The sequence below is a fragment of the Pyricularia oryzae genome, chromosome 3, assembly GCF_000002495.2.
Source record: "Pyricularia oryzae 70-15 chromosome 3, whole genome shotgun sequence".
Classification (NCBI taxonomy): domain Eukaryota; kingdom Fungi; phylum Ascomycota; class Sordariomycetes; order Magnaporthales; family Pyriculariaceae; genus Pyricularia; species Pyricularia oryzae.
In genome coordinates this window covers 2683978-2707025 of record NC_017849.1, presented here as the reverse complement: position 1 = coordinate 2707025, position 23048 = coordinate 2683978, and the positions used below count along the sequence as shown (strand labels likewise).

Sequence of the window (23048 nt, the reverse complement as noted above, 5' to 3'; positions counted from 1 at the left end):
TACTTTAGTCCAGGAAAGAATAATAGTTTCTTAGTTTCCCTGCGGATTGTCTTAAACTATTCAACTCGCTCAAACTTCAAGATATCAACAGGTGAACGTGTTGTTCGCCTCGTGTCTCGTGCGTGGGCACTTGAGAACAGACGGTAACAATACCAGCAGAATAGGGCGAGCACCAGGATGGCTTTCTGACAGGACGGGGATGTTTCATCAGAGCTTGTACCTGCTCTTGGCCTCAACTTTAGTGATATAGTCTAATGGGATCTATTTGGTTCAATTCGCGTGGGAAAGAGGGAAAAAAACCAAGCATGTGATCAATGCAGCGAGGTGGGTATATACTTCGATGACATTGACAAAGAAATTTGATAAACAATCGAGCGAAATCGAGCGAGAGATAATACGCAGGTACGTCGTAAATTCCAAAGCAGTCTCGTCCTTGTCCATTTTCTTGGCCCATCGTGCCCCCTGACGTCCGTTGTTGTTTTTTTCTCGGCCTACTTTTGAGGCTTACTGTAAACTAAAAGCACGGCTTAATTCGCTCTGCCAGTGGGGTACCGCTCAATTACCAGTGTCCAACTGCCTGTGTGGATGTATCTCTTTCAGGGGCGGTGGGGCAGAAAATCGTGCACTGAACTGGGATCAACACTAGACAGAGAGAGAGGGGGGGGGGGGGGGAGAAAGAGAGGGAGAGGGCACGGAAGAGAATTCCGGTAATCTCATACGATAAAGACTTTGTACCGACCTTGCCGACCTACTGAGATATGTACATAGAAAAAACCAAACCCAAACCAAACCCAACAAAAAAAAACAAAAAACCGTGCGTGCGTGTTGTGGCTGCCGTTTGTCTTTTGCTCGTTCTGTAATTTGCATTCATGGTGTGGTTGTAAGAAAGAATGGGACGACACATGTGATGATGCCATTGATTGGCAATCGAACCCAATTTTGGCCGTCATTCGAGACCACTGTAATGGACAATCGTGATTGGTCAGAGCAGCCAAACAGGGTCCGCCCAGCTTAGGTGGCACGATTTCCTTCGTGAATCGACTTTTCGGCCCATCGAACAAGTCGAAACAAGGAAAGATTCACATCGTTTCCTTCACCTCACTTTTTCTGCTCATTGGCATTTCGCTACCGATTGTTTGCTGTTTGTTCCCTGCGCGCATCGTCAGGCTGCAGGAGAGTGAGCAGTGAGAGCCAGTCCGATCCTTGCCTCTTCTACTTTCTCCGGTTCGCCAATGTGTTTATAATGCAGACTTGAGCACCTGCAGATGCTGCTTACGTCCGTTCATTCATTCTCCTGTAGCTTATTTTGTACGATTGCGCATCAGTGACTTAATCGACTCTTTTTTCGACTTTTTTATTCTTATTACCCACGCAAATTTTTTGCCCGTCCCGCCTCGCTCGATTAAGACGGGGTCCATTGCTTTGCATCCCCATTCGACAGTGCTCCCCTTGTCCCCCAATTTGTTACTGCCCCTTTCTTTAATCGACGCCCCCCCGCCCGCGCGTGTGTACGATTCAACTGGTACGACTTTTTTTTTGCGAGCAGTTTGGAGACAAAAAGCAACCTCCTCTCTGTTCCAATCTTGCACCTGGCTGGCCACAAGACACCTAGAAGCCAAACAAAAAGCCCCACTCTACTGTTATTAATATCAAAAGCTCTCCAGCCACACACTGGCTTGATCTCGACAAACGACCGAAATACGACGACCGCTCCTTTCGGGCTCAACGCGACCGACCCCTTCCCCAACTCTCAACGCTCCTTTGGCTGGTCCGGGCCTCAACGCCGCCACCAATGACGACAAAGGTTGAAACGCAGGATCCCCAGGTCCAGGTGGATCGGAGGTCCAAATACCATGAGGCCGATGTGGTAGTTGTCGGAGCTGGCGTCTTCGGATGCGCCATCGCATACGCGCTAGCAAACCAGGGCAGGAGCATCCTGCTGTTGGAGAGATGGATGCATGAGCCAGACCGGATTGTCGGCGAGCTGCTGCAGCCCGGCGGCGTCGCCTCCCTCAAGAAGCTCGGTCTCGGTCACTGCCTCGAGGGCATCGATGCACAACCTTGTTACGGCTACCACGTCATGCACAAGGGCGATGAGGTCGCCATCCCGTACCCGTACATGGACGACGAAGGCTGTATCGTGACCGACATGAACAAGAAGCAGATCCCCACCGATGATCACGTCAACGGTCACACCAATAATCACACCATTGACGGCCATGCCAACGGCAACGGTCACCTGTACAACGGCGGCTACGAAAAGCTCGAGCCGATGGCGACGAAGCCTGAGGGCCGCTCCTTTCATCATGGAAGGCTGATAACGAACCTAAGAAAGTCTTGCCTTGCGCACAAGAATATCACAGTGGTGGAGACGGAGGTGACGGCGACCATCCGGGGAACCCACACTCCCCAGGTTCTCGGCGTGGAGGCGCGGACCACGGACAAGTCGACGGGAAAGAAGCACGCAGACTGCTTCTTTGGCCAATTGACCATCATCGCGGATGGCTATGCGTCCAAATTCCGCAAGCAGTACATCTCCCGCGCGCCAATCGTTCGATCTAAGTTTTACGCCTTAGAGCTGATTGACTGCCCATTACCCCCGTACGGTTACGGTCATGTTGTAATTGGTGAGAAGCATCTGGCGCTGCTGTACCAGATTGGCTCGCATGAGACCCGTTGCCTCATCGACGTTCCCGAGAACCTTCCCGCTGCCTCGCCGGCAAATGGGGGTGTGCGCGGCTACCTCCATAAGGTTGTTATCCCGTCGCTCCCAGAGTCTGTTCGCCCCTCTGCCTTGAAAGCCCTCTCGGATGGCAAGATCCCAAGGAGTATGCCAAACAGCTGGTTACCCCCTACACCTCAGACTCAGCACGAGGGCATCCTGATCCTCGGTGACGCCATGAACATGCGGCATCCTCTGACGGGAGGCGGCATGACGGTTGCATTCAACGATGCACTTCTCGTTGCAGAACTGCTAGATCCGGATGTCGTTCCCAGCCTGTCCGACACAGCTGCCGTCCGGGCTGCCATGAAAACGTTTCACTGGCGTCGCAAGCGGTTGACATCGATCGTCAACGTGCTCGCCCAGGCGCTTTACAGTCTCTTTGCCGCGAGCGACTGGCGTCTGGACGCCCTCAGGCGTGGCTGCTTTGAATACTTCCAGCGCGGCATCACCGATGAGCCTTGTGCCATGTTGGCGGGTCTTCTCGAGAGCCCTACCACGCTCGCCTATCACTTCTTCAGCGTTGCATTTGTCGCACTTTGGCTACATCTCTCCGGCTCGATCGGCTCGCCCGCGGGTTTGTGGAAATTGCCCATGGTCCTGATTGAATGTGTCATGATTTTGTGGAAGGCCTGTGTCGTATTCCTTCCTGTCATGTGGGCCGAGGCCGCCTAGACGGTAGGCTTTTACTCTCTCTTATGGTCACACGTGATGTTTTCGGTCTTTGGGTTGTTTTCTTGCTTTTAAAGGGACACTTGGTCACAAAGAGGACTAAGAAGAGCAAGGGAGGAAACGCCAAAAGGAGGAGAACCCCCCGAATTCTCCTTCGACTGAGAAGTGCGTCTAGGCCAGCATGACGATATGGCCTTGTTCCCTACATTTATAATACCCTCCCCTCCCCCTCTTCTGCTATTTCTTTGCCCGACAACCTATCCTATCTGGGCCTGGGTGCCACTAAGAGCTTAAACAAAGCTAGAGCTGCAAAGCATCGCGGGATGGCCAGTCCCCACCATCACTACCTACTACACCCTCTCGACTGCGCCAAATTAGACCTGAACCTCTCGTGTGGTAAAAGACAACACTGCTAAAAGACGATAACTGTGGCGTTCTTTTTTCACTTCTTTTTTTTTTTTACGGAGTTTCTAGCCTTGGCTTTATGTGTTTGCCTCCTTTGTAGGCGGTAATAACCTGATTCTTTTTCAGACTCGACTTTCTTGTTTGGGGGTGTTTCTTTTCTTTTCTTCCCTTTTTTTTTTTTTTTTTTTTTTTTTGGGGGGGGGGGGTCTTTTTATCTTTTTCTTGTATACGTCTCTTCCTCTCGCACAATCGTCTGGTCCACAATGTATATAGAGCTGCAAAACAAACAATGAGTCTACGTTCGAGGGGGCAGCGGGATGACGTATCTCATACCTTGAACCTAGAGCCTAGAGATTTTAATCAATTAGCTACGATTTTACGAAGATTGTTTCAATACTACCTTGTCGTCGCTAGAATTGCCCAAGATACGTCACGGTATTCGCAGATTCTCTATTCTGTCTGGGATATAAGCATGCACCAACCCAACACTGACCTACATGCCTACACGGGGCTTGAGGCTGACGGGAAAGGATGTGATAGGTACGACTTAGTTAAATAAATACCTATTCTTCAGGTGCGTAAATTTCATGTCTCACCATGGCCTAGATGTCCACTGGAATATATTGACAACCACCGCGTACATGGCTTTGCTTTGCAAATCTATCCCACTTGGGGGAGTTGTATATAGGCTCGATGTTTAGACTTTTTGTACCGAATCCTGCATTCCTGCGAAAAAAAGCTCCTTGTCACCTCCCCGTTTACCAGGGAGCGAAAAACCAGTGTCCCATTTTTGCGCCCCCAATATTCCGCCGTTTCCTGTTCCGCAGCTAAAAAAACAACAAGTGATTCAAGGCCGATCGATGTTGAATACAGAATAAGACGGAAGCCAACGCCATATTGTCAAAATGAAATAAAGAGGAAGAAAAAAAAAACGGAAAGAGTGCTCGCACATATACTGGTTGAGAGATACATCTTCGCTGCCTCTGGATGTCTCTGTGGAGAGCGTCACAGGACAGGATATCATTGCGTATAGACGTGCAATCGCTTCAAATTGTGGAACGGGAGAACTGTGCCATTTTTATTCGCTTCCGTCTTCAGACACGGGCTGCCCAGTAGTAGCGAGTTTCAGCGCCGGGGAAATACTGATGGCGATTTTCTTGTTCCCGTTGGAGGGTGAATCGCGCCCGGTGAGGCTCCTGCTGCGACGAACAGGCCCAGCTGCTAGGCCAGTGGCCGGTTTCATAGTCGCCGAACTGCTGTTCCGTCGCTTGTTTGTTTGCATGAGCTTGTCAATCTCGTCCTCCTCGTCCTCCTCCCGTCGGCGTTTTTCTGATAGACGCTCGGGTGGCGGTCCGACGCTGCTTGTCGGTGTCCAAACGGGGCCCTCGCTGTCGTCTTCTGAAACAACAGCTTTGGCTTCATCAACCTCGACCGAGGGCGTCGGTTTCACCTCCGTGTCTCCATTCTCATCCACGTCGTCATCAGATGCATAGTCAACCAGCGGCTTGGGACCGACGGCACCGTTTCCTGACACCTGAAGAGGTGGACCGGCCCGTGTCTGCAGCTCCTCTTCCTCGTCCGATCCGTTCCAAAACGCCTCCTCGTCCGGGTCCACAGCCAAGTGCTCCATCATGCCCCTTGTGTTGGCCGGGTTTGGCCGGGGCACCAACACACTCTCCTCCGAATCGTAAAAGTAGCCATCTATAGTAGCAGAGTAGTTACCCTGAGGCTTATCGTACATATCAAGTATATCCCTAAAAAGCGACAAACATGTGAGAAACTGTACTTTCTCTCGGTGCGTCTCCACAAGGTGCCTGGCCAAGTCCTTGATCGACTCTTGGTGTATAAATGCGAAGACATCTAAACAAGCAGATCCTAACAGGTTATCTCTGGGAAGAACTCCTATCAGGACGTCCAGGATTGGGCCGAGAACCTGCTTTTCGGCAATCTGACGAATCCAGAATTCATCCTTCAGCGCGATCAGCTGACGGAAGAATCTTATGGCAACTAGAGACTCTATTAGCGTTTGCTTTGTGGTGCTTGGTCCGTTTGCTATCGACAGAGGTTATGTCACTCACCAAGTTGCACATGCTTCTGGTCGCATGCAAGTAGTTGCAAGAAGCGCTGTGAAATGTTGTTCTGCAGTATAAAGAGCTTACAGCGGTGCATGTGCTGACGTATGTAAAAGCAGAGGATATCGTTGAGGTAGTTGAAAACACCATCATCTGCCACGGAGAACTTGAGAACGGTTTTCCCCTCGAGCTCGAGCAGTGGCCTGAATAACCTGGCTGCAGAGTGGTCGTAAAAGTGCTGCAAGAAGCCGTCCTGCTCAGGGTCTGGTCCCTGGGGTCGTCTAGGCAGTGGTTCACCATTCGGCTTGCTGGCATCTGGCGGCATTGGAGGGGGGTTGGGGTCTAGAAGCACCTTCAGAGCATCCGAGATCTGGGATTTGATGCCCAAATCCACCTCGGCCAGTAGCAGATCGATGAGGGCATCCGTCAGGGGTGGCTGATTCTCGTGGATCTGGCGATAAATTGTTTGCCGAACCATCTGTGGATCGTGGTCAATCATCGAGACCAAAATGTCGGTAGCACCGACTCGTGCGGTAACGTCTGGTTGCCGCAGTCCAAAGTTGATGACGTGCAGGAGACCATGCGTGATAAAACTATTATACAGCAATTGCCGAATCGGAGGCTGTAGGTTCTTGGCGATGGCGCAGCACTGCTGTATGTACTGGAGAGCCTCCTTTTGACGAAGAGGTTCCACGCTCGGATCCGTGAATTTCCCAAACAGCTCCATCAAAAGCTCCGGGTCTTGGCCGAGATGATTGACTATGTCAACCTGGTTGAAGAATATCAGCGAGTTGAGTACAGAGAACGTCGGGTCGTCCAAAATCCGGGCCAGCACCACATCCTTGAGGTATTGTAATCGGTGAGTCTGATGGACTTTTCTTGATATGGCCGGATCCTGCAGCTTGACAACCTCAATATACCGACTCCGATTCTTGAGCCATTGTCGGTGGTTTGCCTTGTGGCTGGGGAAGTCGGGATCATATTCCAGTGCACCGACCACCCCTTCTATGCATTCGTCCGAGACAGCATGCTCGATTATACCACTGTCATTAAGCAGCAGTATCGTCTTCATGATGTTGCAGAGGCGGTGGAGGTCGTCCAAGCTTTCCAGGTCCTCCGCCATTTCCACGAGTGGTATTAGTCGGCCGATGTAGTCCTCGCTCATGATGCATTTGGTGAGCGCTTCCCGGCCAGTATTACTGCTTGCCATCATCCGCATACTGTGCTCAAGCTCCGGCAAGGATGCCAGCTCCGGTGGGGGCAGTGAAGGCCCGGTATCGAGTGCGAGGTCATCCGAAAGACTGTCATCTGCATAGTGGGCGGTAGGTTCATTACTTTAGCATCATTTCCTGCTGTGGTTTGACGCCAATATGTCAAGCTTACCGTGTGCCATTTGTCCACGAAAAGACGACTGAACCCCGCTCACAAACTTCCTAAATAGTCCCATTCTCGTGTCAGTGACAAATTCTGCTGAAGACACAAGAACCTTTTGGGCCTCTCCCTCCGCTGCCTCTGGGATCATGGGACGGAGTCGCACCATATCAATCTACAACCCTCGGCTTCCTGAAAACTCAGAGCCATATCCACACCATTGGTTGGCTCCGTCCATACTAGAAGTGTGTCTATGTAGAGCAATCTCAGTCAGTAAATAACTTGCTGTCACGAGATAATTAGACAAAGTACATGCCTTGCTGCTGCTGGAAACCGTCCTCCTTGCATATTCGAACGTCGAGTAGCACCCGGTCAGGATGATCCTCTGACTCAACGATGACTCTAGGTTCCCTCGGGGTATCTTCGTCGGGGGAATCGGATATCTATGACAGAAAAACCGGACATTTGTTAGCCAAGATATGCGAGACAGCCTTAAACGGCGGGTAATGGGATTCGGGCCGCAGCGCAAGCGTGGAACGCAGCGCGAACGCAACGCTTCTTCAGGTACCGAGCAACCAGACGTACGGGAATATATGCTGCCGTGCAGAATCCCGTGCCACGGTCATACCACTCATTGTTGCGCAATTCATAGACTTTGACGCGCCGCTTGTCGGTCGGCTGCGGAGGTAAAGGTTGCGTCATTGTCAACGGCGCGCGCCTGCCGTAGGCGACGACTCCGGAATGATGCGCAATCTGGTTGGCAAGATCCAGGTGCTGCTGTAGAGATAGTTGGCCGTTCGCTAGGCCGGGCAGGGAGGATGTCGCCACTTTTCACAGGGCCCTGCAAGGCGCGCGCGCCGCGCAAAATAACACGAAATCTGGCCGGGGAAAATTCGCCTTCGGTGGGAGCGACTGGATCGACAAAAGGCTGCCTTGCAGTCCTTTCGCGCTGTAGTGATAAGAGTGTAGGATATGTGTTCAAATTAATTCATTCAAGTCTTGGACAGACGCGTGTTTTGCACTAGGTCGAGGTTTGATGGGCAATGAGCGCCTCGATCGCCCCGATCGGACTGGCTTGACAAGCTCAAGTTTGTCGAGGGGTGACTTGGTCGTCGTTGGAGGGAGAGCCCAAGGTCAAGCGAGCGCCTGTGGTTGCAAAAGAAATAGACGGCTGTGCGAACTTTTTTTTTCTTCCCTCGGGCGCTCTTAATGTCGCCTGCCTGGCAGATCAGCGAAATGCAGGAGGGAGGAGCAATCCAGCGATCACGACGAAGTCATCGAGACAGACCGGCAGTAATCCGTAATGGCACGTATAGTAACACTTTTTTGGACGGCGGTCGGATGCGACGGTCAATAATGCTTGTTCATCCAGTTCGGCCGGTCGGGTTGGGTGCAGGATTCGATTCTGGGGTCCGGCCGGTGAAGACTCTGGAGTGTCAAAGTCTCGCGATAGGCTGCTGCAGGCTTGGGCCGCGGGCGGGATGGCAGTTCTGTGGGAAAAGTGGGTCCTACTCCAAAGTCCCGCTCCCCTACCACGTAACAGACTGAGAGTCGCGCGCGTGTGATGGGCAGATAGGACATGGCCCGGTCCCTGGAGGCAAAGGAATTCAATCGGCAGTGGCCTGTGCGCTCGCGCAAACCCGGGACCACTTTTCAATCGATTGTATTGTTGATAAATCTCCACGACTTTTACCCACCTGAATCTGCAGATGACAGCATACCACGTGATGACCCTTACCTCTAGGCTATATTTCTTCATCTTATTACTTTAAACTCCTGACATTAGCTTTATATTAATACTTATACAATCTGACTGAAGCTCTAGCCAGAAGTTGCACGTCGTCTCCTCTCCCATCGTACGTATCTATTACTTCGTATGCACTTCATACATGTCGAAATGGATAGGTACCTAGGTAAGGTAACTAAACTATATCTAAAGTCATAACCCGCGTTTGCATACTGCAAATTTCCAACTTCTATAATTTAAGTCAACAAGACATCGCAAAATTCGATCGGATCATTTGAGCCAAGAAAAACATCTTTTGTCACAACAGACCATCCGACAAAGATTTTTTTTGGGTTCTTACCAGTCCACAATCCGAGTTTGCATGACCATGTTATCTTGCATTCACATTACCTGAGCTTATCATACAAAAATCTGCTGGAGCGCAAAAGACGCTAGTTGTCGTCGCATAGATGTTGGGATACGCTACACCGCTCCCAGACTTTAGCGATGCTAAATATATTCTGGCCCTTGCTCCCTGCCAAGGACTGCACGGCATACACGGGCTCGCTCGTAGGACAAGCTGTCAGACAAGCATAACTATCGATGATCCTCGGGAAACTTGCCAACAGCCTACCTATGGAGTCCTAGGCACCCACCTGCTTGGCCAAGAAATACTTTTAGATGTACTCAGGTAGGTTGTTCACTGCCAAAATCGATGCTAGATTGGCTCGGGTATAAGCTATTCCAAGAAATTTGTATGTCGAGATGCGGATCTTGCCCAGGAAATGGATAAACCAACGACCAGCACTAGAGTAGGCCAAGAGAAGTAGAGACTACTGATTGCGGCTGCTTGGAGACAGACAGGCTCTCGGCCCGGTAATCCATGCATCTTGGTCAGGCTGTCTGCCTACATTGAGTTTGTAGGGTTCTCTCTCGTCGCTATCATAGACCTGTAGACCCACACGATACGAGATGCCCACCCTGCTGCCGCGCTGCGGCGACTGTGACAACGAGGCAGAAATCCGGGTGCAGGAAACTGCCTGCATGTTGTTGCGGTGTTGACTTGGGTCTGCATGCCGCTTGCTGGATATGACCCAAGTTGGTTTTCAGCTCGGCCAACAGAGGAAGGGGAGTAGGTTTTATCTACCCACTCATTTGACACATAGACATATGGTGTTCATCCTGACCATTCCATTCGCGTCTTCCTTTTTTTCAGCTTCAATCTTGACGACACTCAGCGAATGCCCAGCTGGCCCTTGGCTATTGGGTACTGTCGCCCAAAATTAGAATATGAACCCTGCAGTGTTGGCGCGCAATCCTGCCCGGCCACATTGCTCCGCTGCAACCCGATCTTGGGTGCTGAACTAAGTTCTACTCCATATACTGCATGTCTCAGTTGCTACAGACAGCGCCGGTAAGTAATTAATTATTCTTATCCAAGGTACTTTGCCATACTGACAGTCTCGTAGAGACGGGAGCTAGCTTAGCTAGCACCTCGGTAGGTAGTAGGCATCTAGGTACCTAGGTATTCGATTAGTGTTGACCGAATTCCTTGGTACCAATGTAAACAAAACAATTGCACGCAAAATATAAAGCACCTCCTCTGCTGTCGCAAATTATTGAAAATTTTCGTCCAAACTCCCGTGTGCTGCCTGCCTTGGTTTGCGTGGTTAATTGATCTCAGTGGCGGCCGCTAGTCTATTCTGGACTTAGACTCAAGAGTAAGAGCTAGGAACCCTGGGCTGAATTGATGCAGCCTGTCCAGGGTAAGCAGGGGCACGACGCAACGACGATGATGATCCCAGCCAACCAACAACGAAACCCAGCCAGCACAGATGTTGTGATAATGGATGCTATCAGCAGTGCTATCTTTTCGTTGGCCTCCTGGTCTGGGCCAGCGAATGATTGTTTTTTATCGTAGCAGTCATGCAAGCAGACAGGCAAGTGAAACCACCATGTTTTATTTGGGGAAAGGGTGTAGCTCCACTGCTCAGGGCCGGCTGCGTTGTAATGTATGTACCTTTTTTTTTTTTTTTTTTTTTTGGGGGGGGGGTATTTATGTGCATCTTGCTGCACTCACTCGCGCTGCGTTTGGAAATACAATGAGTCCCATCACCGACCGCATTGCATCGGCATACCCTCAACGGATCCAACCATAGGCGGGTCTCCTTCCTATTCAGCATCTTTGCCTCGCCCGCAAATACCACCTGAGCAATATATCAAAGAATTATCTGCACAGCTCGGGGATTCAATCAACCTCCCCCTGCCAATCGGCACCACCCAGCCCAAGTTGACAGATGTTGGGAGCATAAAAAGATCAACTATACTTCAGTCAGCAGGCCTGGCCGGCACGAGACTGCTGTAAAACATTAAGAGAGGGAAAATCGTGATCAAAGCCTACGGCAGTTTTTGTCCAGTTCTAGGCCCGGCTTCTTCCTACCACTTACCATTTACCACTGCTTTTATCAACTGTGATTACAACATCCAAGGTACCTATACCTATATTGTGGTACCCTCAGTCCTCCTGAGGATTTGCTTGCACAGAAATACGCCTTATAAGTTCGATCCTCGACACCAATTCTTCCATTGGACAAAGAAGATCTCAACAATTGCCACATCGTATCAAACGCGATCGATCGCCTTCTTTGGAATCGGTCCCATTCTTGAGCTCGCCTGTCCTGCACACTTGGATACGGGCTTGGCTCGACTCTTTTCCCTTATCACCCTGGCCCTGGAAGCGGCCCCTGACATTCCGGTTTACCACGTAGCATCGCAAAAGCTCGGCACACTCGCCGTGGAGCGATCCAATCTCCCACCCTCCTCCCAAACTGGACCGTCCCCGCACCTGTCAGCCCGCTTGCCCGCATATCCCAGTGGTATATAAATATTACAGCACCCACCACGCCATTCGGGAACTCTTTGAGGTCGGTTTTGCTGCAGTCCGTTTCCCGCTCCTCAGTCGAAACCAACGTCTATCTTGCGCCCCAGTTGCGCCTTGGCGGCCATAAACGAACATGTCCGTCTTCGGTCGGTTCAAGAAGGGCCGCCAGGCGGCCAAGGAACACAAGGCTGGGTTAGCTGAGAAGCAAAAGGCCGAGGAGCAAAAGCCGGCCTATCGTCACGTTCCAACCCATGCGGCTGTTGATGCCCTGGCCGGGGCACCCTCGAGTTGGAGAGATGACGACCGCGTCCGCATCGTCGAGGAGAACCGCAGGCGGAGCGCCATGACGGCGAGCGGCATGGGTCACGACACCCCAGTACACGGCTTGGGACAAAATCCGGTGCACACGGGAATGACACGGACAAGCAGTACTCTCTCCCACGTCTCTTATCCATCCGTTTATGCAAATCCAGTTGTGCGCTTGCCGAGGGCTCACAGTTACAACGGGAGCATACATCCTCCATGGGGCGATCGCAGCGGTGAGCTCATCTACTCGCCTCGAACAGATGACTATTTCAACCCAGGTGGAAACCTGCCAGTTGCATATACTGGCAAAGGGAAGGCTATTGAGAGAGTCATGGCAGGCAGCTCAGGTCGGGGCGGCCGAACTAACAGCAAAGGTTTATCTTCACATCCCGTTAAACACAGCCTTGTGCGGCGTCAGAGTCTGGCGTATTGACATGACCCCAACAGCCCCCTCAGTCGTTGGCAGCTCCAGCGACTCCACAAGTTCAGACGAACTTGAAATGAAAGCCACCCGCCGTCGTCAAGCCGTATCCGAATCGCATTCAACTGGAAATGACCTCAGCAGTCTTACGCCAAGCACGAGAGATACAGACTCGGCTGCCAGTCTAGCCCAGAAGTCAGAGCCACAGCACAGGCATCGACTACACCCGAGCAAGGGCCGAAAACAGGTGGACCCCTCAGCAAATATTAGAGATCGGTATTATCCCCCTAGTGCGAGCCAACGCTTTCGATCAACGGCCCACAGATCGCCAAGCTCATCAATATCAACTGTTTCCAATATCCCACCCGTGCCTTCGTTACCACCAATGTGCCTAGCAACGCCGCCAGTACCCCATTCCGCTGCTTCCTCGTCATCCGGCTGGGCATCATCAACCTCTTCAGTTGCAACATATACTGGACCGAGCAGGCCATCTGTGAGGGCCGATGGCGATGGAGAGTCGCCAACCTCCCCTATCACCCCTAACATCCTCGCTCCTGCGTCACCGGCGATCCTTCGCCCTTCCTCAAAAGCCTCAGAGTTTGATTTTAATTTTTCCACTACATATACAAGCTCGGACTCTGAATCCTCTCCGAAGCCAAGAGTATTTTCTTTATCATCGACAAGAACATTGGACGCGACGCCAAGCCCCACAGCTACATCAGGCTCACATCTACGGACTACGACCGAATACCTTGCTTACAAACCGCCTGGTGTCATTCGCTTCGATTTTGAGCAGGATATGGCGCCATCGAGGGTGGCTTACGACCGCGAGGAAGACCTGGCCAAAGCGAGCCCTACTCCCAGGGTTCTACCCGTAGATTTCGATGAGGCGGCCTTCTCTCAGATGCCTCTGGAGGTGCCTGCCCCAAAACCACAACCACCGCCCTCCGCGCCACAAAAGGTCGGGAGGGGCAAATTGACCAAGACGCCGCAGGTTGCAAAGCCTCCCAAGGCCTCTCGGCGGTGGTCCTTTAGCAAGTCTGGGCCACCTGTAGCCTGACAACCTTAGTTCATACTTCTCGATTTTTATACATAAGCTCGTTTATGTTTGAATTTCCATGTTGGAGGGTAGGGATGCACATCGGTTAGCTGTTCTATTTCTTTCAGTAGGGCTTGATCACAGCATTTTGTGCAGGTGACGGTATTAGTTCCGCATGCTCTTCTTTGACAGGAGACACTATGGCGTTAAGATAGTTGGCTGGTTTTTGTAAGGAGAATATGGGAACACCGAATATTCATTGCCCCAGCGGCACAGAGGGGTAACTACCTAGGCGATACCTAGTAGCATTAGAGTAAAATATCGGATTCAGAATGCTTTGAAGAATTGTGCCTTGTGAGCTTTTAATGATCTGTTTCTTGTCCGCCATCGCTTCATGGACTACAAGCAGTCCAAAAAAGGGCACGGAGAGAAAGAAGAGAAAAAAACAAGGCAAAATTGTTTTTTTCGCTAATTGCGCCGGTGTACACTTGTACGTCCACTATGAAACGTGCTAGGCATCTATCTAGGACCTCTCTCTAGAACTAGACAGGGTCCAAGAATATGACAGGAAGTAAATTGACCCCAAAAGTCACCAACCCCACCAGTTTTGAACCCCCAAGTCCCCCACACTAAACGCCCGGTCGAGCGCACAAGGTGACAAGGCGCCATAACCGGCTGCAGGGATCCGCCAACAACCGGTGGACAGGGATCGCTAAACGTTTCATAGCGGTCCGCTCAATTGGTCAATCAGAACACGGGGGAGGACCGCACTTAAATCTACAGCTGTCACTCTCATCATTCAACTCCGTTCCACCACCACATCATCAGGCTTTGTGCCACGGAGTCGGTCCCCTCGTACACTTGGGCTATCCTCCCAGGAATAATCTGTCTTACCCGAAAAGACGATGTGCACGCTACCACAAGAGTATTTAGGCCTTTCATAGCAGTGTGCAGCGCTAGCACATGCGCCGTACTCTTTCCATCCCCTCTCTTTCACCTTGGACAAGCTCACGATACGCAAACCACACCCGGAAAACAACATGGCCACCCACAACGGTCTCTACGAGAGGTTTCTCTGGCCGGCCGTCGACGTCGTGAGATATGCGCCGCCCCACATGATTCTGCTCGGCATGCTGGCCCTCCTCATTCCTGGATTTCTCGCCCTCTACTTTATCCTACACCTCGTCGCGCCCAAACCACGGGCTCCCTTGCCGTCCGAGAAGACGTACCTCACCTCGAGCCCTAAGGATGGACGTAACACGACGGCCCAGCTCCCATGCTGGTATGACCGCTGGCTCGCCGAGCAGCGGCGGCAGCGCCAGGCCAATGAAGACGCACCCGACCTCGGCCTCATCGAGCCTGCAGAGGTGGCCATGAGCGTCGTAGTGCCAGCCTACAACGAGGAGTCCCGCATACTTCCGACTCTCGAGGAGATGGTCGAGTACCTGGACGCGCGCTTCGGTCGTGACCCGCCTGCCAAGTCGACGCAGACAGCACTCGTCAGCCCCACCACGCCCAAGCGGCTGGCGCTTAAGAAGCACCAGGCCGTGCCGGAGCCCCTCACTGGCTACGAGATTATCATCGTCAACGACGGCAGCACAGACTGCACCGTCCAGGTCGCGCTCGACTTTGCTCGCGATCGTGGGCTGCACGATATCGTCCGCGTCGTCACCCTGGCCAAGAACCGCGGCAAGGGTGGCGGTGTCACGCACGGCTTCCGCCACGCCCGCGGTGAGTACGTCGTATTTGCCGACGCCGATGGCGCCTCCAAGTTTAGCGACCTGGGCAAGCTGGTTGAGGGCTGTGAGGATGTGGTGGACGGCTCGAACCGTGGCGTTGCCATCGGAAGCAGGGGCCACTTGGTCGGCAGCGAGGCCGTAGTTAAGGTATGTTTCGTTTGGGAAGCCGACTTGTTTTCTCCCTTGATGCGGGCAAAGCACCCTGAAGATGTGACTTACATATGCTATTATCATACAGCGCTCGGCTCTTCGCAACTTCCTCATGAAGTCATTTCACTTTGTGCTTATGATTTTGACCCCGCCAGCAACCTCGCGCATCCGAGACACCCAGTGTGGTTTCAAGCTCTTCAGCCGCGCCGCGCTGCCCCACATCATCCCGTACATGCACTCTGAGGGTTGGATCTTTGACATTGAGATGCTCATGCTGGCCGAGTCGGCCCCTGCAACTCCCGTAGTAGCCGCAGACGGCAGCGTCATCGGAATGAGCCCCGGAATCAAGGTGGTCGAGGTGCCCATCGACTGGCACGAGGTTGAGGGTTCCAAGATGAACCTGATCCACGACAGCATCAAGATGGCTATCGGCCTGGCAGTGCTGAGAGCAAGCTGGATGATGGGTGTCTATAGGCGTCGTCTCACCTAGGCACGCCACAGTGATGGATTGTTTGAGGATTTTAAGGGAGGGGTATAGTCTCGTTCTTTTGGATGCTGGAGGGTATCCGGTCATTTAAACACAAACAAGGGGATCACAGGGGAAGATTGCATGATTTGCTCATTTAGGGCGGTATAGAGGCGTTAAACGAGATACCACAGTTCACTGCTACTATTACATAGATAAGTGGGTGAAATGTCTTACTATTTTGATTTCTGGCTGGCATGGGCCTAGGGCCTATCTAAAATGGTTGCGTAAAAAAAATAAAGAAAATATAAAAAGATCAGTCGAAGGGAGTGATGCTCTTGACGCCGGAGCAGAAATTGGGACGAGCCAGGAATAAAAGGCGAGAAGAAATAAAAAAAGGCTAATGGAACTGCTTTTCCCACTCTGCGTACCCCTCGAGCATCTGCTTCGTGATTTGTTTCCTCTGTCCGGCGATGGCTGCCTCAAAGTCGGCCATTGATATTGCGCCTTCGGAGCTCGGTTCGTCCAGAGAACGCCTCATGGCTAGCTTGCCCGCCGACTGGCAGGTACCTGCAACCTCGGCTCCCGAGTTGCCCTCGGTGAGTTGGGCCAGGCGGGCAAAGTCCACGTCGGGCGCGAGCTGGCAGCCGGCCGAGTTCTTGCGCAGGATAGCCTCTCGGGCGGCCGGGTCGGGCGGGGGCACATATATGATCTCGTCGAAGCGGCCGGGTCGCATGATGGCCGGATCGAGGGCGTGGGGGCGGTTCGTGGCCGCGAGCACAAAGACGCCGCGCAGGTCCTCGAAGCCGTCCATCTCGTTTAGAAGGGTGGTGAGCACGTTGAGCCCTCCCTGGCTGGTTGCGCCGCCGCCGTCACTTCCAAAGCCCTTGCGCGACCCGGCGATGGAGTCGATCTCGTCAAAGAAGATCATGCTTGGGGCTGCGGCCCTGGCGCGGCTGAACAGGTCGCGGATCTGCCGCTCCGACTCACCCACGTACATGTTGAGCAGCTCGGCGCCCTTGACGGCAAAGAAGTTGAGCCCAGACTCGGTGGCCATGGCCTGCGCCGTCATGGTCTTTGAGCAGCCGGGCGGCCCGTACAACAGGAAGCCCTTGGGCGGGACCCGGATGAACTTTTGTATCTCTTCCTTGGGCCTGGTGATGAAGTGAACTGCAAGGCGCAGGTCTCGCTTGACACTCTCCTGCCCGCTTATGTCGTCCCAGCGCACTGGCGGAGGCTTCAGGTTGACATCTTGCATTGCTGTCGGGCGGATTTCAAGGAGGGCTGCTTCGAGGGAATCGGTGTAAAATGCTGTATCTGCTGGCGGCTTTGGCCTAACATCTGATTCGGTGCCGGCAGCTTCAGGTTGCATGTGATGAAGCTTGGCAGCCACGAGGTAATCTATCGTCGAGAGGAGCTTCTGAAGGTCCAGACCGTTGTAGGCGTGTGTCCGGTCACTTAAATCACATATGATCTGTTCCTTAACATCTGGGTGAAAGGGCGGGTTGAGGCTTGAAATGACGGCGGTGCGTCGTGACATGTCCATGGGCGGCAAAAGGATGGCTCGCTGAAGCCGATAGGGACGCCGGAGCTTCTCAGGGACTATGGTGATGTAATCCCGGCATGCTGCGATGACGATCACTTTTGGAGGCTTCTCCTTGTCACAGATGGCTTGTCTGACTGAGACGAGGCCTTCGACAAGCGCATTGATGACGGTGCTCCGGTTGGCCCGCTCCTTATCGATGAGCTCGTCCAAATCGTCAATCAGCACAATACTTCGCGCCTGTCCGGTGACGGTCTGGAATATGTCCTGAATGTCCTTGCTCTTGTCAGACGCCTTGACACGGTGGACCGAGCCCCATCTTGTCCTAGATACATGGTCCAGAAGCATTGTCTTTCCAGTACCGCTGCCACCATGGAGGACGAGGCCGTGCCATCCCGTATTGGATTCCCGATCCGAGCTTGAGACTAACAAGAAGTCATTGAGCTTCTTAACCTGCTCCTCCAGCCCGGAGACCTGGGGTATTTGAAGATCTGAAGGCTGATCATCACGACTACCCTCATTGCCGTCCACGCTTGTGGCAATGACGATCTCTGCAAGCCCTGGCTTGACACGGCAGTTGTTGGTTTCTGAGCCATTTACTGAACGGACTCTGAATGTTCTTTTGTCTCTGGCAAAAACAAGGTCCTTGAGAACTATTCCGGGGAAAACATAGTCAAGGATTTCTGGTGAAAAAGGAGAATGTGCTCATCGTCAGTGTATAGTCACCAATTTTGGAGAATGAGTCGTTCCACCTCCTTCCCGAATTCCCCCCCCCCCCCCCCCCCCCCCCCCCCCGTCCTGCTATTCTTTCAATGACCTACCAATTTCTGCTTTTAGCATTGCTAACCAGGCCTGCGTCCATACCTCTTGGATTGGGGCTGATGATTCGCTCTCGGTGATATCCTCAAACAAAATGTCCCTGGCGTCTTCAGAAGGCGTGTCGGCTACCACGATTCGATACTGGTCGGTCAAGTTCAGGTCGCCTGCCTCGCGGAAAGGCAAGCTAACTTTGGCCACCCCTCGGCCCAGGTTCGGATCAGGAGTGAGCCATAGTATGGCCTCTCTCCTCTGAGAACTGCCGGTAGCATCTGGGTCAACCCGTTCGATGTAGCAGGCTCTGCCGTTGTCCACAGTCCCCGTCAGCTCGATCAAGGAGTCCTTTCTGATCTGTATGCGAGATGCACCCTTTAAGGGTTCAGGAGTCTTGCCGCCAGCCACGGTAGGTCGAAGCTTGACCTCGATAGACTTTTTGATGGCCATGGTGATATCCCGAGTGAGCTATAATGGCACAAGCCCCTTTAGGCCCTAAATTTTGCCAAGCCAAGCAACAAAACACCGGGTGCCAGCACTGAATGTTTGCGGCTTTGAGGCTTCTCAGCCAAGGGCCTTATGTTCAAGTAATGTATTGTCTTGTACTCCCAAAGGCAGCGGGTGCCTGAAAAGAACGATGCAGAAAAAAGCTTTAAAATTAACTGGGTACCTACCTATATTGAGCCAGGCAAGATGCACAATGGAGGAGCGCATCGAACAGAGAAAATACACCCGAGTAGGTGGGGGTTTACCTGCTTCGTTAGCTACAAGCCTTGGCTGTTACATTTGATGCTTGGTACCTTGTACGCTGCCGTGTTTTATGGAGCCGACAGGCGGGGCATCCAGTTAAAATTTGGGGCCAGTCAAATGCCTGCAATTGACGCCGTTTTCGAAGCTAATCGCGCCCATGTTTTTTCACGAACGACCCATCTCTAGAAACCACCAACCACAGCTTTAATGCTTCTCGTTTTTGCCGCCGTCAAACCGCCCATATGGTGTTGGGACGGCTGAAGCTACCTCCGACAATTGCGCGGAGGTTGTTTTCCGTTCGCCCCTACAGCACGAGCACATATTCGAACTCGGCTGCTGACTCCAACTTGTCGCAACGAGACCTCAGACCAAAGCCGCCCCTAACCGAAGCTATCGACGCAGAATGGAGGCAGCTCCTCCAGGACCTTAAGGACAACCAATTACTCGCCCAAGGCGATGAATCGGAACCACAATCAACGGAACCGCAGTCCCCATGGCTGCTCCGGCTGACGGGCACATCTGCTAACCTTCAACCGTCTGACTTTTACCGCCTGGCACCGCAGTCAGACCATGTGCATTACTGGACCACGCAAGGCAGCCTGGCGGCTGTGACCCAGGCCCGTCACCCGAGTACTCAGGAGGGCCTCGACCACTACCTGCTCTATTTTGAGTCGGAGGCCGGCGCATTGCGCTACCGCGATGAGGCCCTTCGTCTGCATAAACTATCCAAGGAACTTAAGGCCGTGCTCGCCCATCCGCCCTTGCCACGGAAGGAGCAACGAAAGAGAGCCAAAGCTAAAGCGAAGAGGAAATCGAAGCTCGCGGGCGATGCTCTTGAAGAGTTGGAATCCATTATGGAGCAAGACAAAGGTAACGCAGAGGCCACCGGTGGACAGCAGCCAGCTCTAGCCATGCCATGGGGAGCTCTCAAGCCGCGGTCACAAGCGCCACCACAGCCAGCTGCAAAGCCGAAGCCACATCCACGAGATTTTGCGGCGGAAACCCGCGCCTTCACCCTTGCTCCTCCCGACGCCGAGCTCGATCTGTATGGCCCCTTTCGGCCCGATCCAAAAGACAAACCTCCTTGCGTTGCACGCTCGGCCCAGGTCCTGCTTGTCGTTTCGGGCGGCAGCGGCAACGGCTTCTCGAGGTCCGCCCTCGGCCGTCTGATAGCTGCCGACGGCGAGCGTCGAAACCTGCGCTGGCGGCTGCGCGGTGGCGCCTCGGTCCTGCCGCTCCGCATCGACATGTCGCCTGCCGCTCGAGCGGCAAGGAAGGAGTCTGGGGTCGACAACTCCGGTGATACGCTACGTCAGGCGGTCGAGCTGACACAAGCTGTCGAAGCCAGCAACGAAACGGACAACGACGCACTCTATATGCGTTATATTTTATCGTTTGAGGATAGCACCGAGGCCAAACGTTTTGCGCGGGAGTGGCACACGAGGAAACTTGTCTTCAATAACGGAGAAATAGTCTTTTTTGTAAAAACTACAGCTCTCTGGTAGATGCAACTTTTGGGCACCCGACTCGCCCATGTTTTGATAAAGAGTTACGATTAGAAGGACGGACGACTGTAAGCTTGTCATATCGCAGCGGGAGCTCATGCCTTGTAGCAAAAGAAGTTATCTTTCTTGGAGATTATTAAATGTAGCCACAATTTAGAAGAGACAAGAGAAGATGTCTATGGTACTCAATCAAAGGCAATGTAATACTAGCAAAGAACTATCAAGTCAACCCAAACTCCGTGGCCAAATATTTGCAACATTCTTACCAGTCACCTCGACCTAGCTTCTCCTCGCTCGCGCTCATGGCAAAAAAAAGACAAACCATGCATGCAAGAGGACTCGCCCCATACACAACGACTCGCATCCAGCCAGATTGCGTAATATCATATGACGCCAGTGAGTAAAGGCGCTCGTGGAACCGGCAAGAGGAAATAAAAAGAGTCGACACTGCATATATGCTGTAGAAAGAAAAATGCGACAGCTCTGCCTCCCCCGCGCCATTCGTGTATAGCTCTAGCTGGCGTGGCCAGCAGAGCCTCGCTCCCGCGCTCATGTCTGCTTTCGCTAAAGCATCGACCGAATATCTCAGAGGATATTCCTCACAAGGAACCTCACCAATGGGCATATGGGCCGTTTCAGTAACTGGCTGAAAATGCTTGGACGAAGCTGAGTCAATTTCGGAATCAAAAATCCTTCCCAAGCATTTCCTCATGAGCAAACAAAAAAGTCATCAATGATCATCGCAGATGTACTGCTGCACTTCTGGATTCTCCATCTTCCTCTAGCAGCACTTTCCGCCCATGCCGCCTGCGGAGTTGCCTTGCGCGCCGGCGTTGACGTTGACGGAGCCGGGGTTTTGGAAGTCTTTTTGCGTATCAATGGTACGCTTCTTGATGTCGGATGCTAAGCTGTAGAACGCCTTGTCGATGTTGATGTTGCCCTTAGCCGAAACCTCAAGGAATGGAATGCCGAGCTCGTCGGCCAACGCTTGGCCTTGCTCTGTAGACACGGCCCGCTTCTCCTCCCAATCGCACTTGTTTCCGATTAGGATCTTGTTCACACCCTCGCTGGCGTGCTGCTCGACGTTTGCGAACCACGTGCGAATGTCTGCGTTGAAAGATTGTAGCGGTCAGCAAAGAGGGCCCTGGTAACAGACAGCACGAGGAAAAGAACAAAGCCCGAGGCAAAAGAGGTGACAGCAACTGAGAGAGAGACACTGAGTTAGCTTACTATTAAAGGACCTCTCGTCGGTGACGTCGTAGACTAGCAGGATGCCCATGGCTCCGCGATAGTATGCGGTCGTGATGGTGCGGAAGCGTTCCTGACCGGCGGTGTCCCATATCTGCAGCTTGACCCGTTTACCGTCGAGTTCGATTGTGCGGATCTTGAAGTCGATGCCGATCGTGGTGATGAATGACGGCGTGAAAGAGTCTTCGCTGAACCGCAGGAGGCAGCAGGATTTACCCACGCCCGAGTCGCCTATGAGCAGCAGCTTGATCTGTTTGGTTGCGGAGCGTTTCCTCTGTTAGTCGAAACTCCTCATCGTGGTATATGTGGGCCGAACACAGCGCGCGCCGGCCACTTCACGACAAGTTACATACGAGTACATCGTAATTCCTGTTGGCCATGGTGCTGCGTTTGGAGCAGCGTGCTCAGCTACGCCTTCTTGAATTGATAGAATCCTCCCCCGCTTAAATCTTAGGGCTCAGTACGGTTCTTTATTGGACGCTTTATCGTAGCTCGTGGAAATGGAGTTGAATTTTGACCGTCAGAACGCGGAGGATGATTATGGCCAAGTGGTAATAGTGTGGTTTTGTGAAATGGACCAGACGAACGGGCCTGGGGACGACGAGGGGGTTGGCACACTCGGTTGTCGATGACTTCAGTCGAAACGGCAGCGCCAATAATAAGGACAAGTTAATGTACCTAACCCTGGGACGTAGGCACTGGTGCTCTACTGTTGTTGTGTCGAACGGGGATGCTGTGGGACTTTGTTGCTGATCAGACCTCGGGCTGGCAGAAACAAAGGGTCTTGTCAGTTGTCGCCTGCAGATTGCGATGGCTCAGGCTTGCCTGCATGTATGTAGGTACCACTGTGAGCCTTGAAACTACAGTAATCGCAATGAGGTCAGCCTAAAATGGAGGTAAAGGTGGAAGGCGGTGGGCGGCGCCGCTTTCTGGGCTTCCTGGGCTCGTCTAGGCTTAGATCGGCCAATTTATTGGCGGTTTGCGACGCACCTTTGCGGGGAGGTAGGTACCTAGCTCAGGTAACTGAGTACTAGAATTTAGGAGGTACTTGTGGAGAGACGCGCTAATTGAGAATAGGCAGGTCTGGTTGGTCACCTTTTTCCGGTAGACTGGGGCTTCTTCAGTCTGTCTGCCACCTACGCCAGCCAAGCCCAAGATCAAGTGACCACCTAGGCAACTGAATTAAAGACAGGGACGAACTGTAGTTGCAACAAACTTGGAT

At 52.6% G+C, this 23048-nt stretch overlaps 7 protein-coding genes across 7 annotated transcripts; 4 read left to right on the top strand and 3 right to left on the bottom strand.

The window, feature by feature from the left end:
• The first annotated feature begins 1087 nt into the window (after positions 1–1087).
• Positions 1088–4198, top strand: MGG_06139 (squalene monooxygenase). Its single transcript, XM_003711965.1, has one exon. The coding sequence runs from the start codon at positions 1793–1795 to the stop codon at positions 3395–3397; it is 1605 nt and encodes a 534-aa protein (XP_003712013.1). The 5' UTR covers positions 1088–1792; the 3' UTR covers positions 3398–4198.
• A 141-nt stretch (positions 4199–4339) lies between these two features.
• Positions 4340–8793, bottom strand: MGG_06138 (uncharacterized protein). Its single transcript, XM_003711964.1, has 6 exons — positions 7828–8793; positions 7559–7685; positions 7409–7493; positions 7255–7304; positions 5878–7179; positions 4340–5806 (listed from the first exon to the last, which is right to left on the bottom strand). Exons 1-6 carry the CDS (start codon positions 7942–7944, stop codon positions 4878–4880), a joined length of 2610 nt encoding a protein of 869 aa, XP_003712012.1. The 5' UTR covers positions 7945–8793; the 3' UTR covers positions 4340–4877.
• Positions 8794–11858: 3065 nt separating this feature from the next.
• MGG_13202 (uncharacterized protein) lies at positions 11859–13967 on the top strand. Its single transcript, XM_003711963.1, has 2 exons — positions 11859–12529; positions 12603–13967. Exons 1-2 carry the CDS (start codon positions 11983–11985, stop codon positions 13634–13636), a joined length of 1581 nt encoding a protein of 526 aa, XP_003712011.1. The 5' UTR covers positions 11859–11982; the 3' UTR covers positions 13637–13967.
• A 428-nt stretch (positions 13968–14395) lies between these two features.
• MGG_06137 (dolichyl-phosphate beta-glucosyltransferase) lies at positions 14396–16390 on the top strand. The gene is made up of 2 exons (XM_003711962.1): positions 14396–15501; positions 15593–16390. Exons 1-2 carry the CDS (start codon positions 14656–14658, stop codon positions 15992–15994), a joined length of 1248 nt encoding a protein of 415 aa, XP_003712010.1. The 5' UTR covers positions 14396–14655; the 3' UTR covers positions 15995–16390.
• MGG_13203 (ATPase) lies at positions 16145–19077 on the bottom strand. Its single transcript, XM_003711961.1, has 2 exons — positions 18335–19077; positions 16145–18196 (listed from the first exon to the last, which is right to left on the bottom strand). The coding sequence occupies exons 1-2, from the start codon at positions 18771–18773 to the stop codon at positions 16371–16373; spliced, it is 2265 nt and encodes a 754-aa protein (XP_003712009.1). The 5' UTR covers positions 18774–19077; the 3' UTR covers positions 16145–16370.
• MGG_06136 (uncharacterized protein) lies at positions 19017–20578 on the top strand (the record flags this gene model as incomplete). The annotated part of the gene is made up of 2 exons (XM_003711960.1): positions 19017–19126; positions 19276–20578. 2 exons carry the CDS (start codon positions 19017–19019, stop codon positions 20576–20578), a joined length of 1413 nt encoding a protein of 470 aa, XP_003712008.1.
• A 61-nt stretch (positions 20579–20639) lies between these two features.
• MGG_06135 (GTP-binding protein ypt2) lies at positions 20640–22707 on the bottom strand. The gene is made up of 3 exons (XM_003711959.1): positions 22180–22707; positions 21809–22076; positions 20640–21685 (listed from the first exon to the last, which is right to left on the bottom strand). The coding sequence occupies exons 1-3, from the start codon at positions 22204–22206 to the stop codon at positions 21360–21362; spliced, it is 621 nt and encodes a 206-aa protein (XP_003712007.1). The 5' UTR covers positions 22207–22707; the 3' UTR covers positions 20640–21359.
• Between the last annotated feature and the right edge of the window lie 341 nt (positions 22708–23048).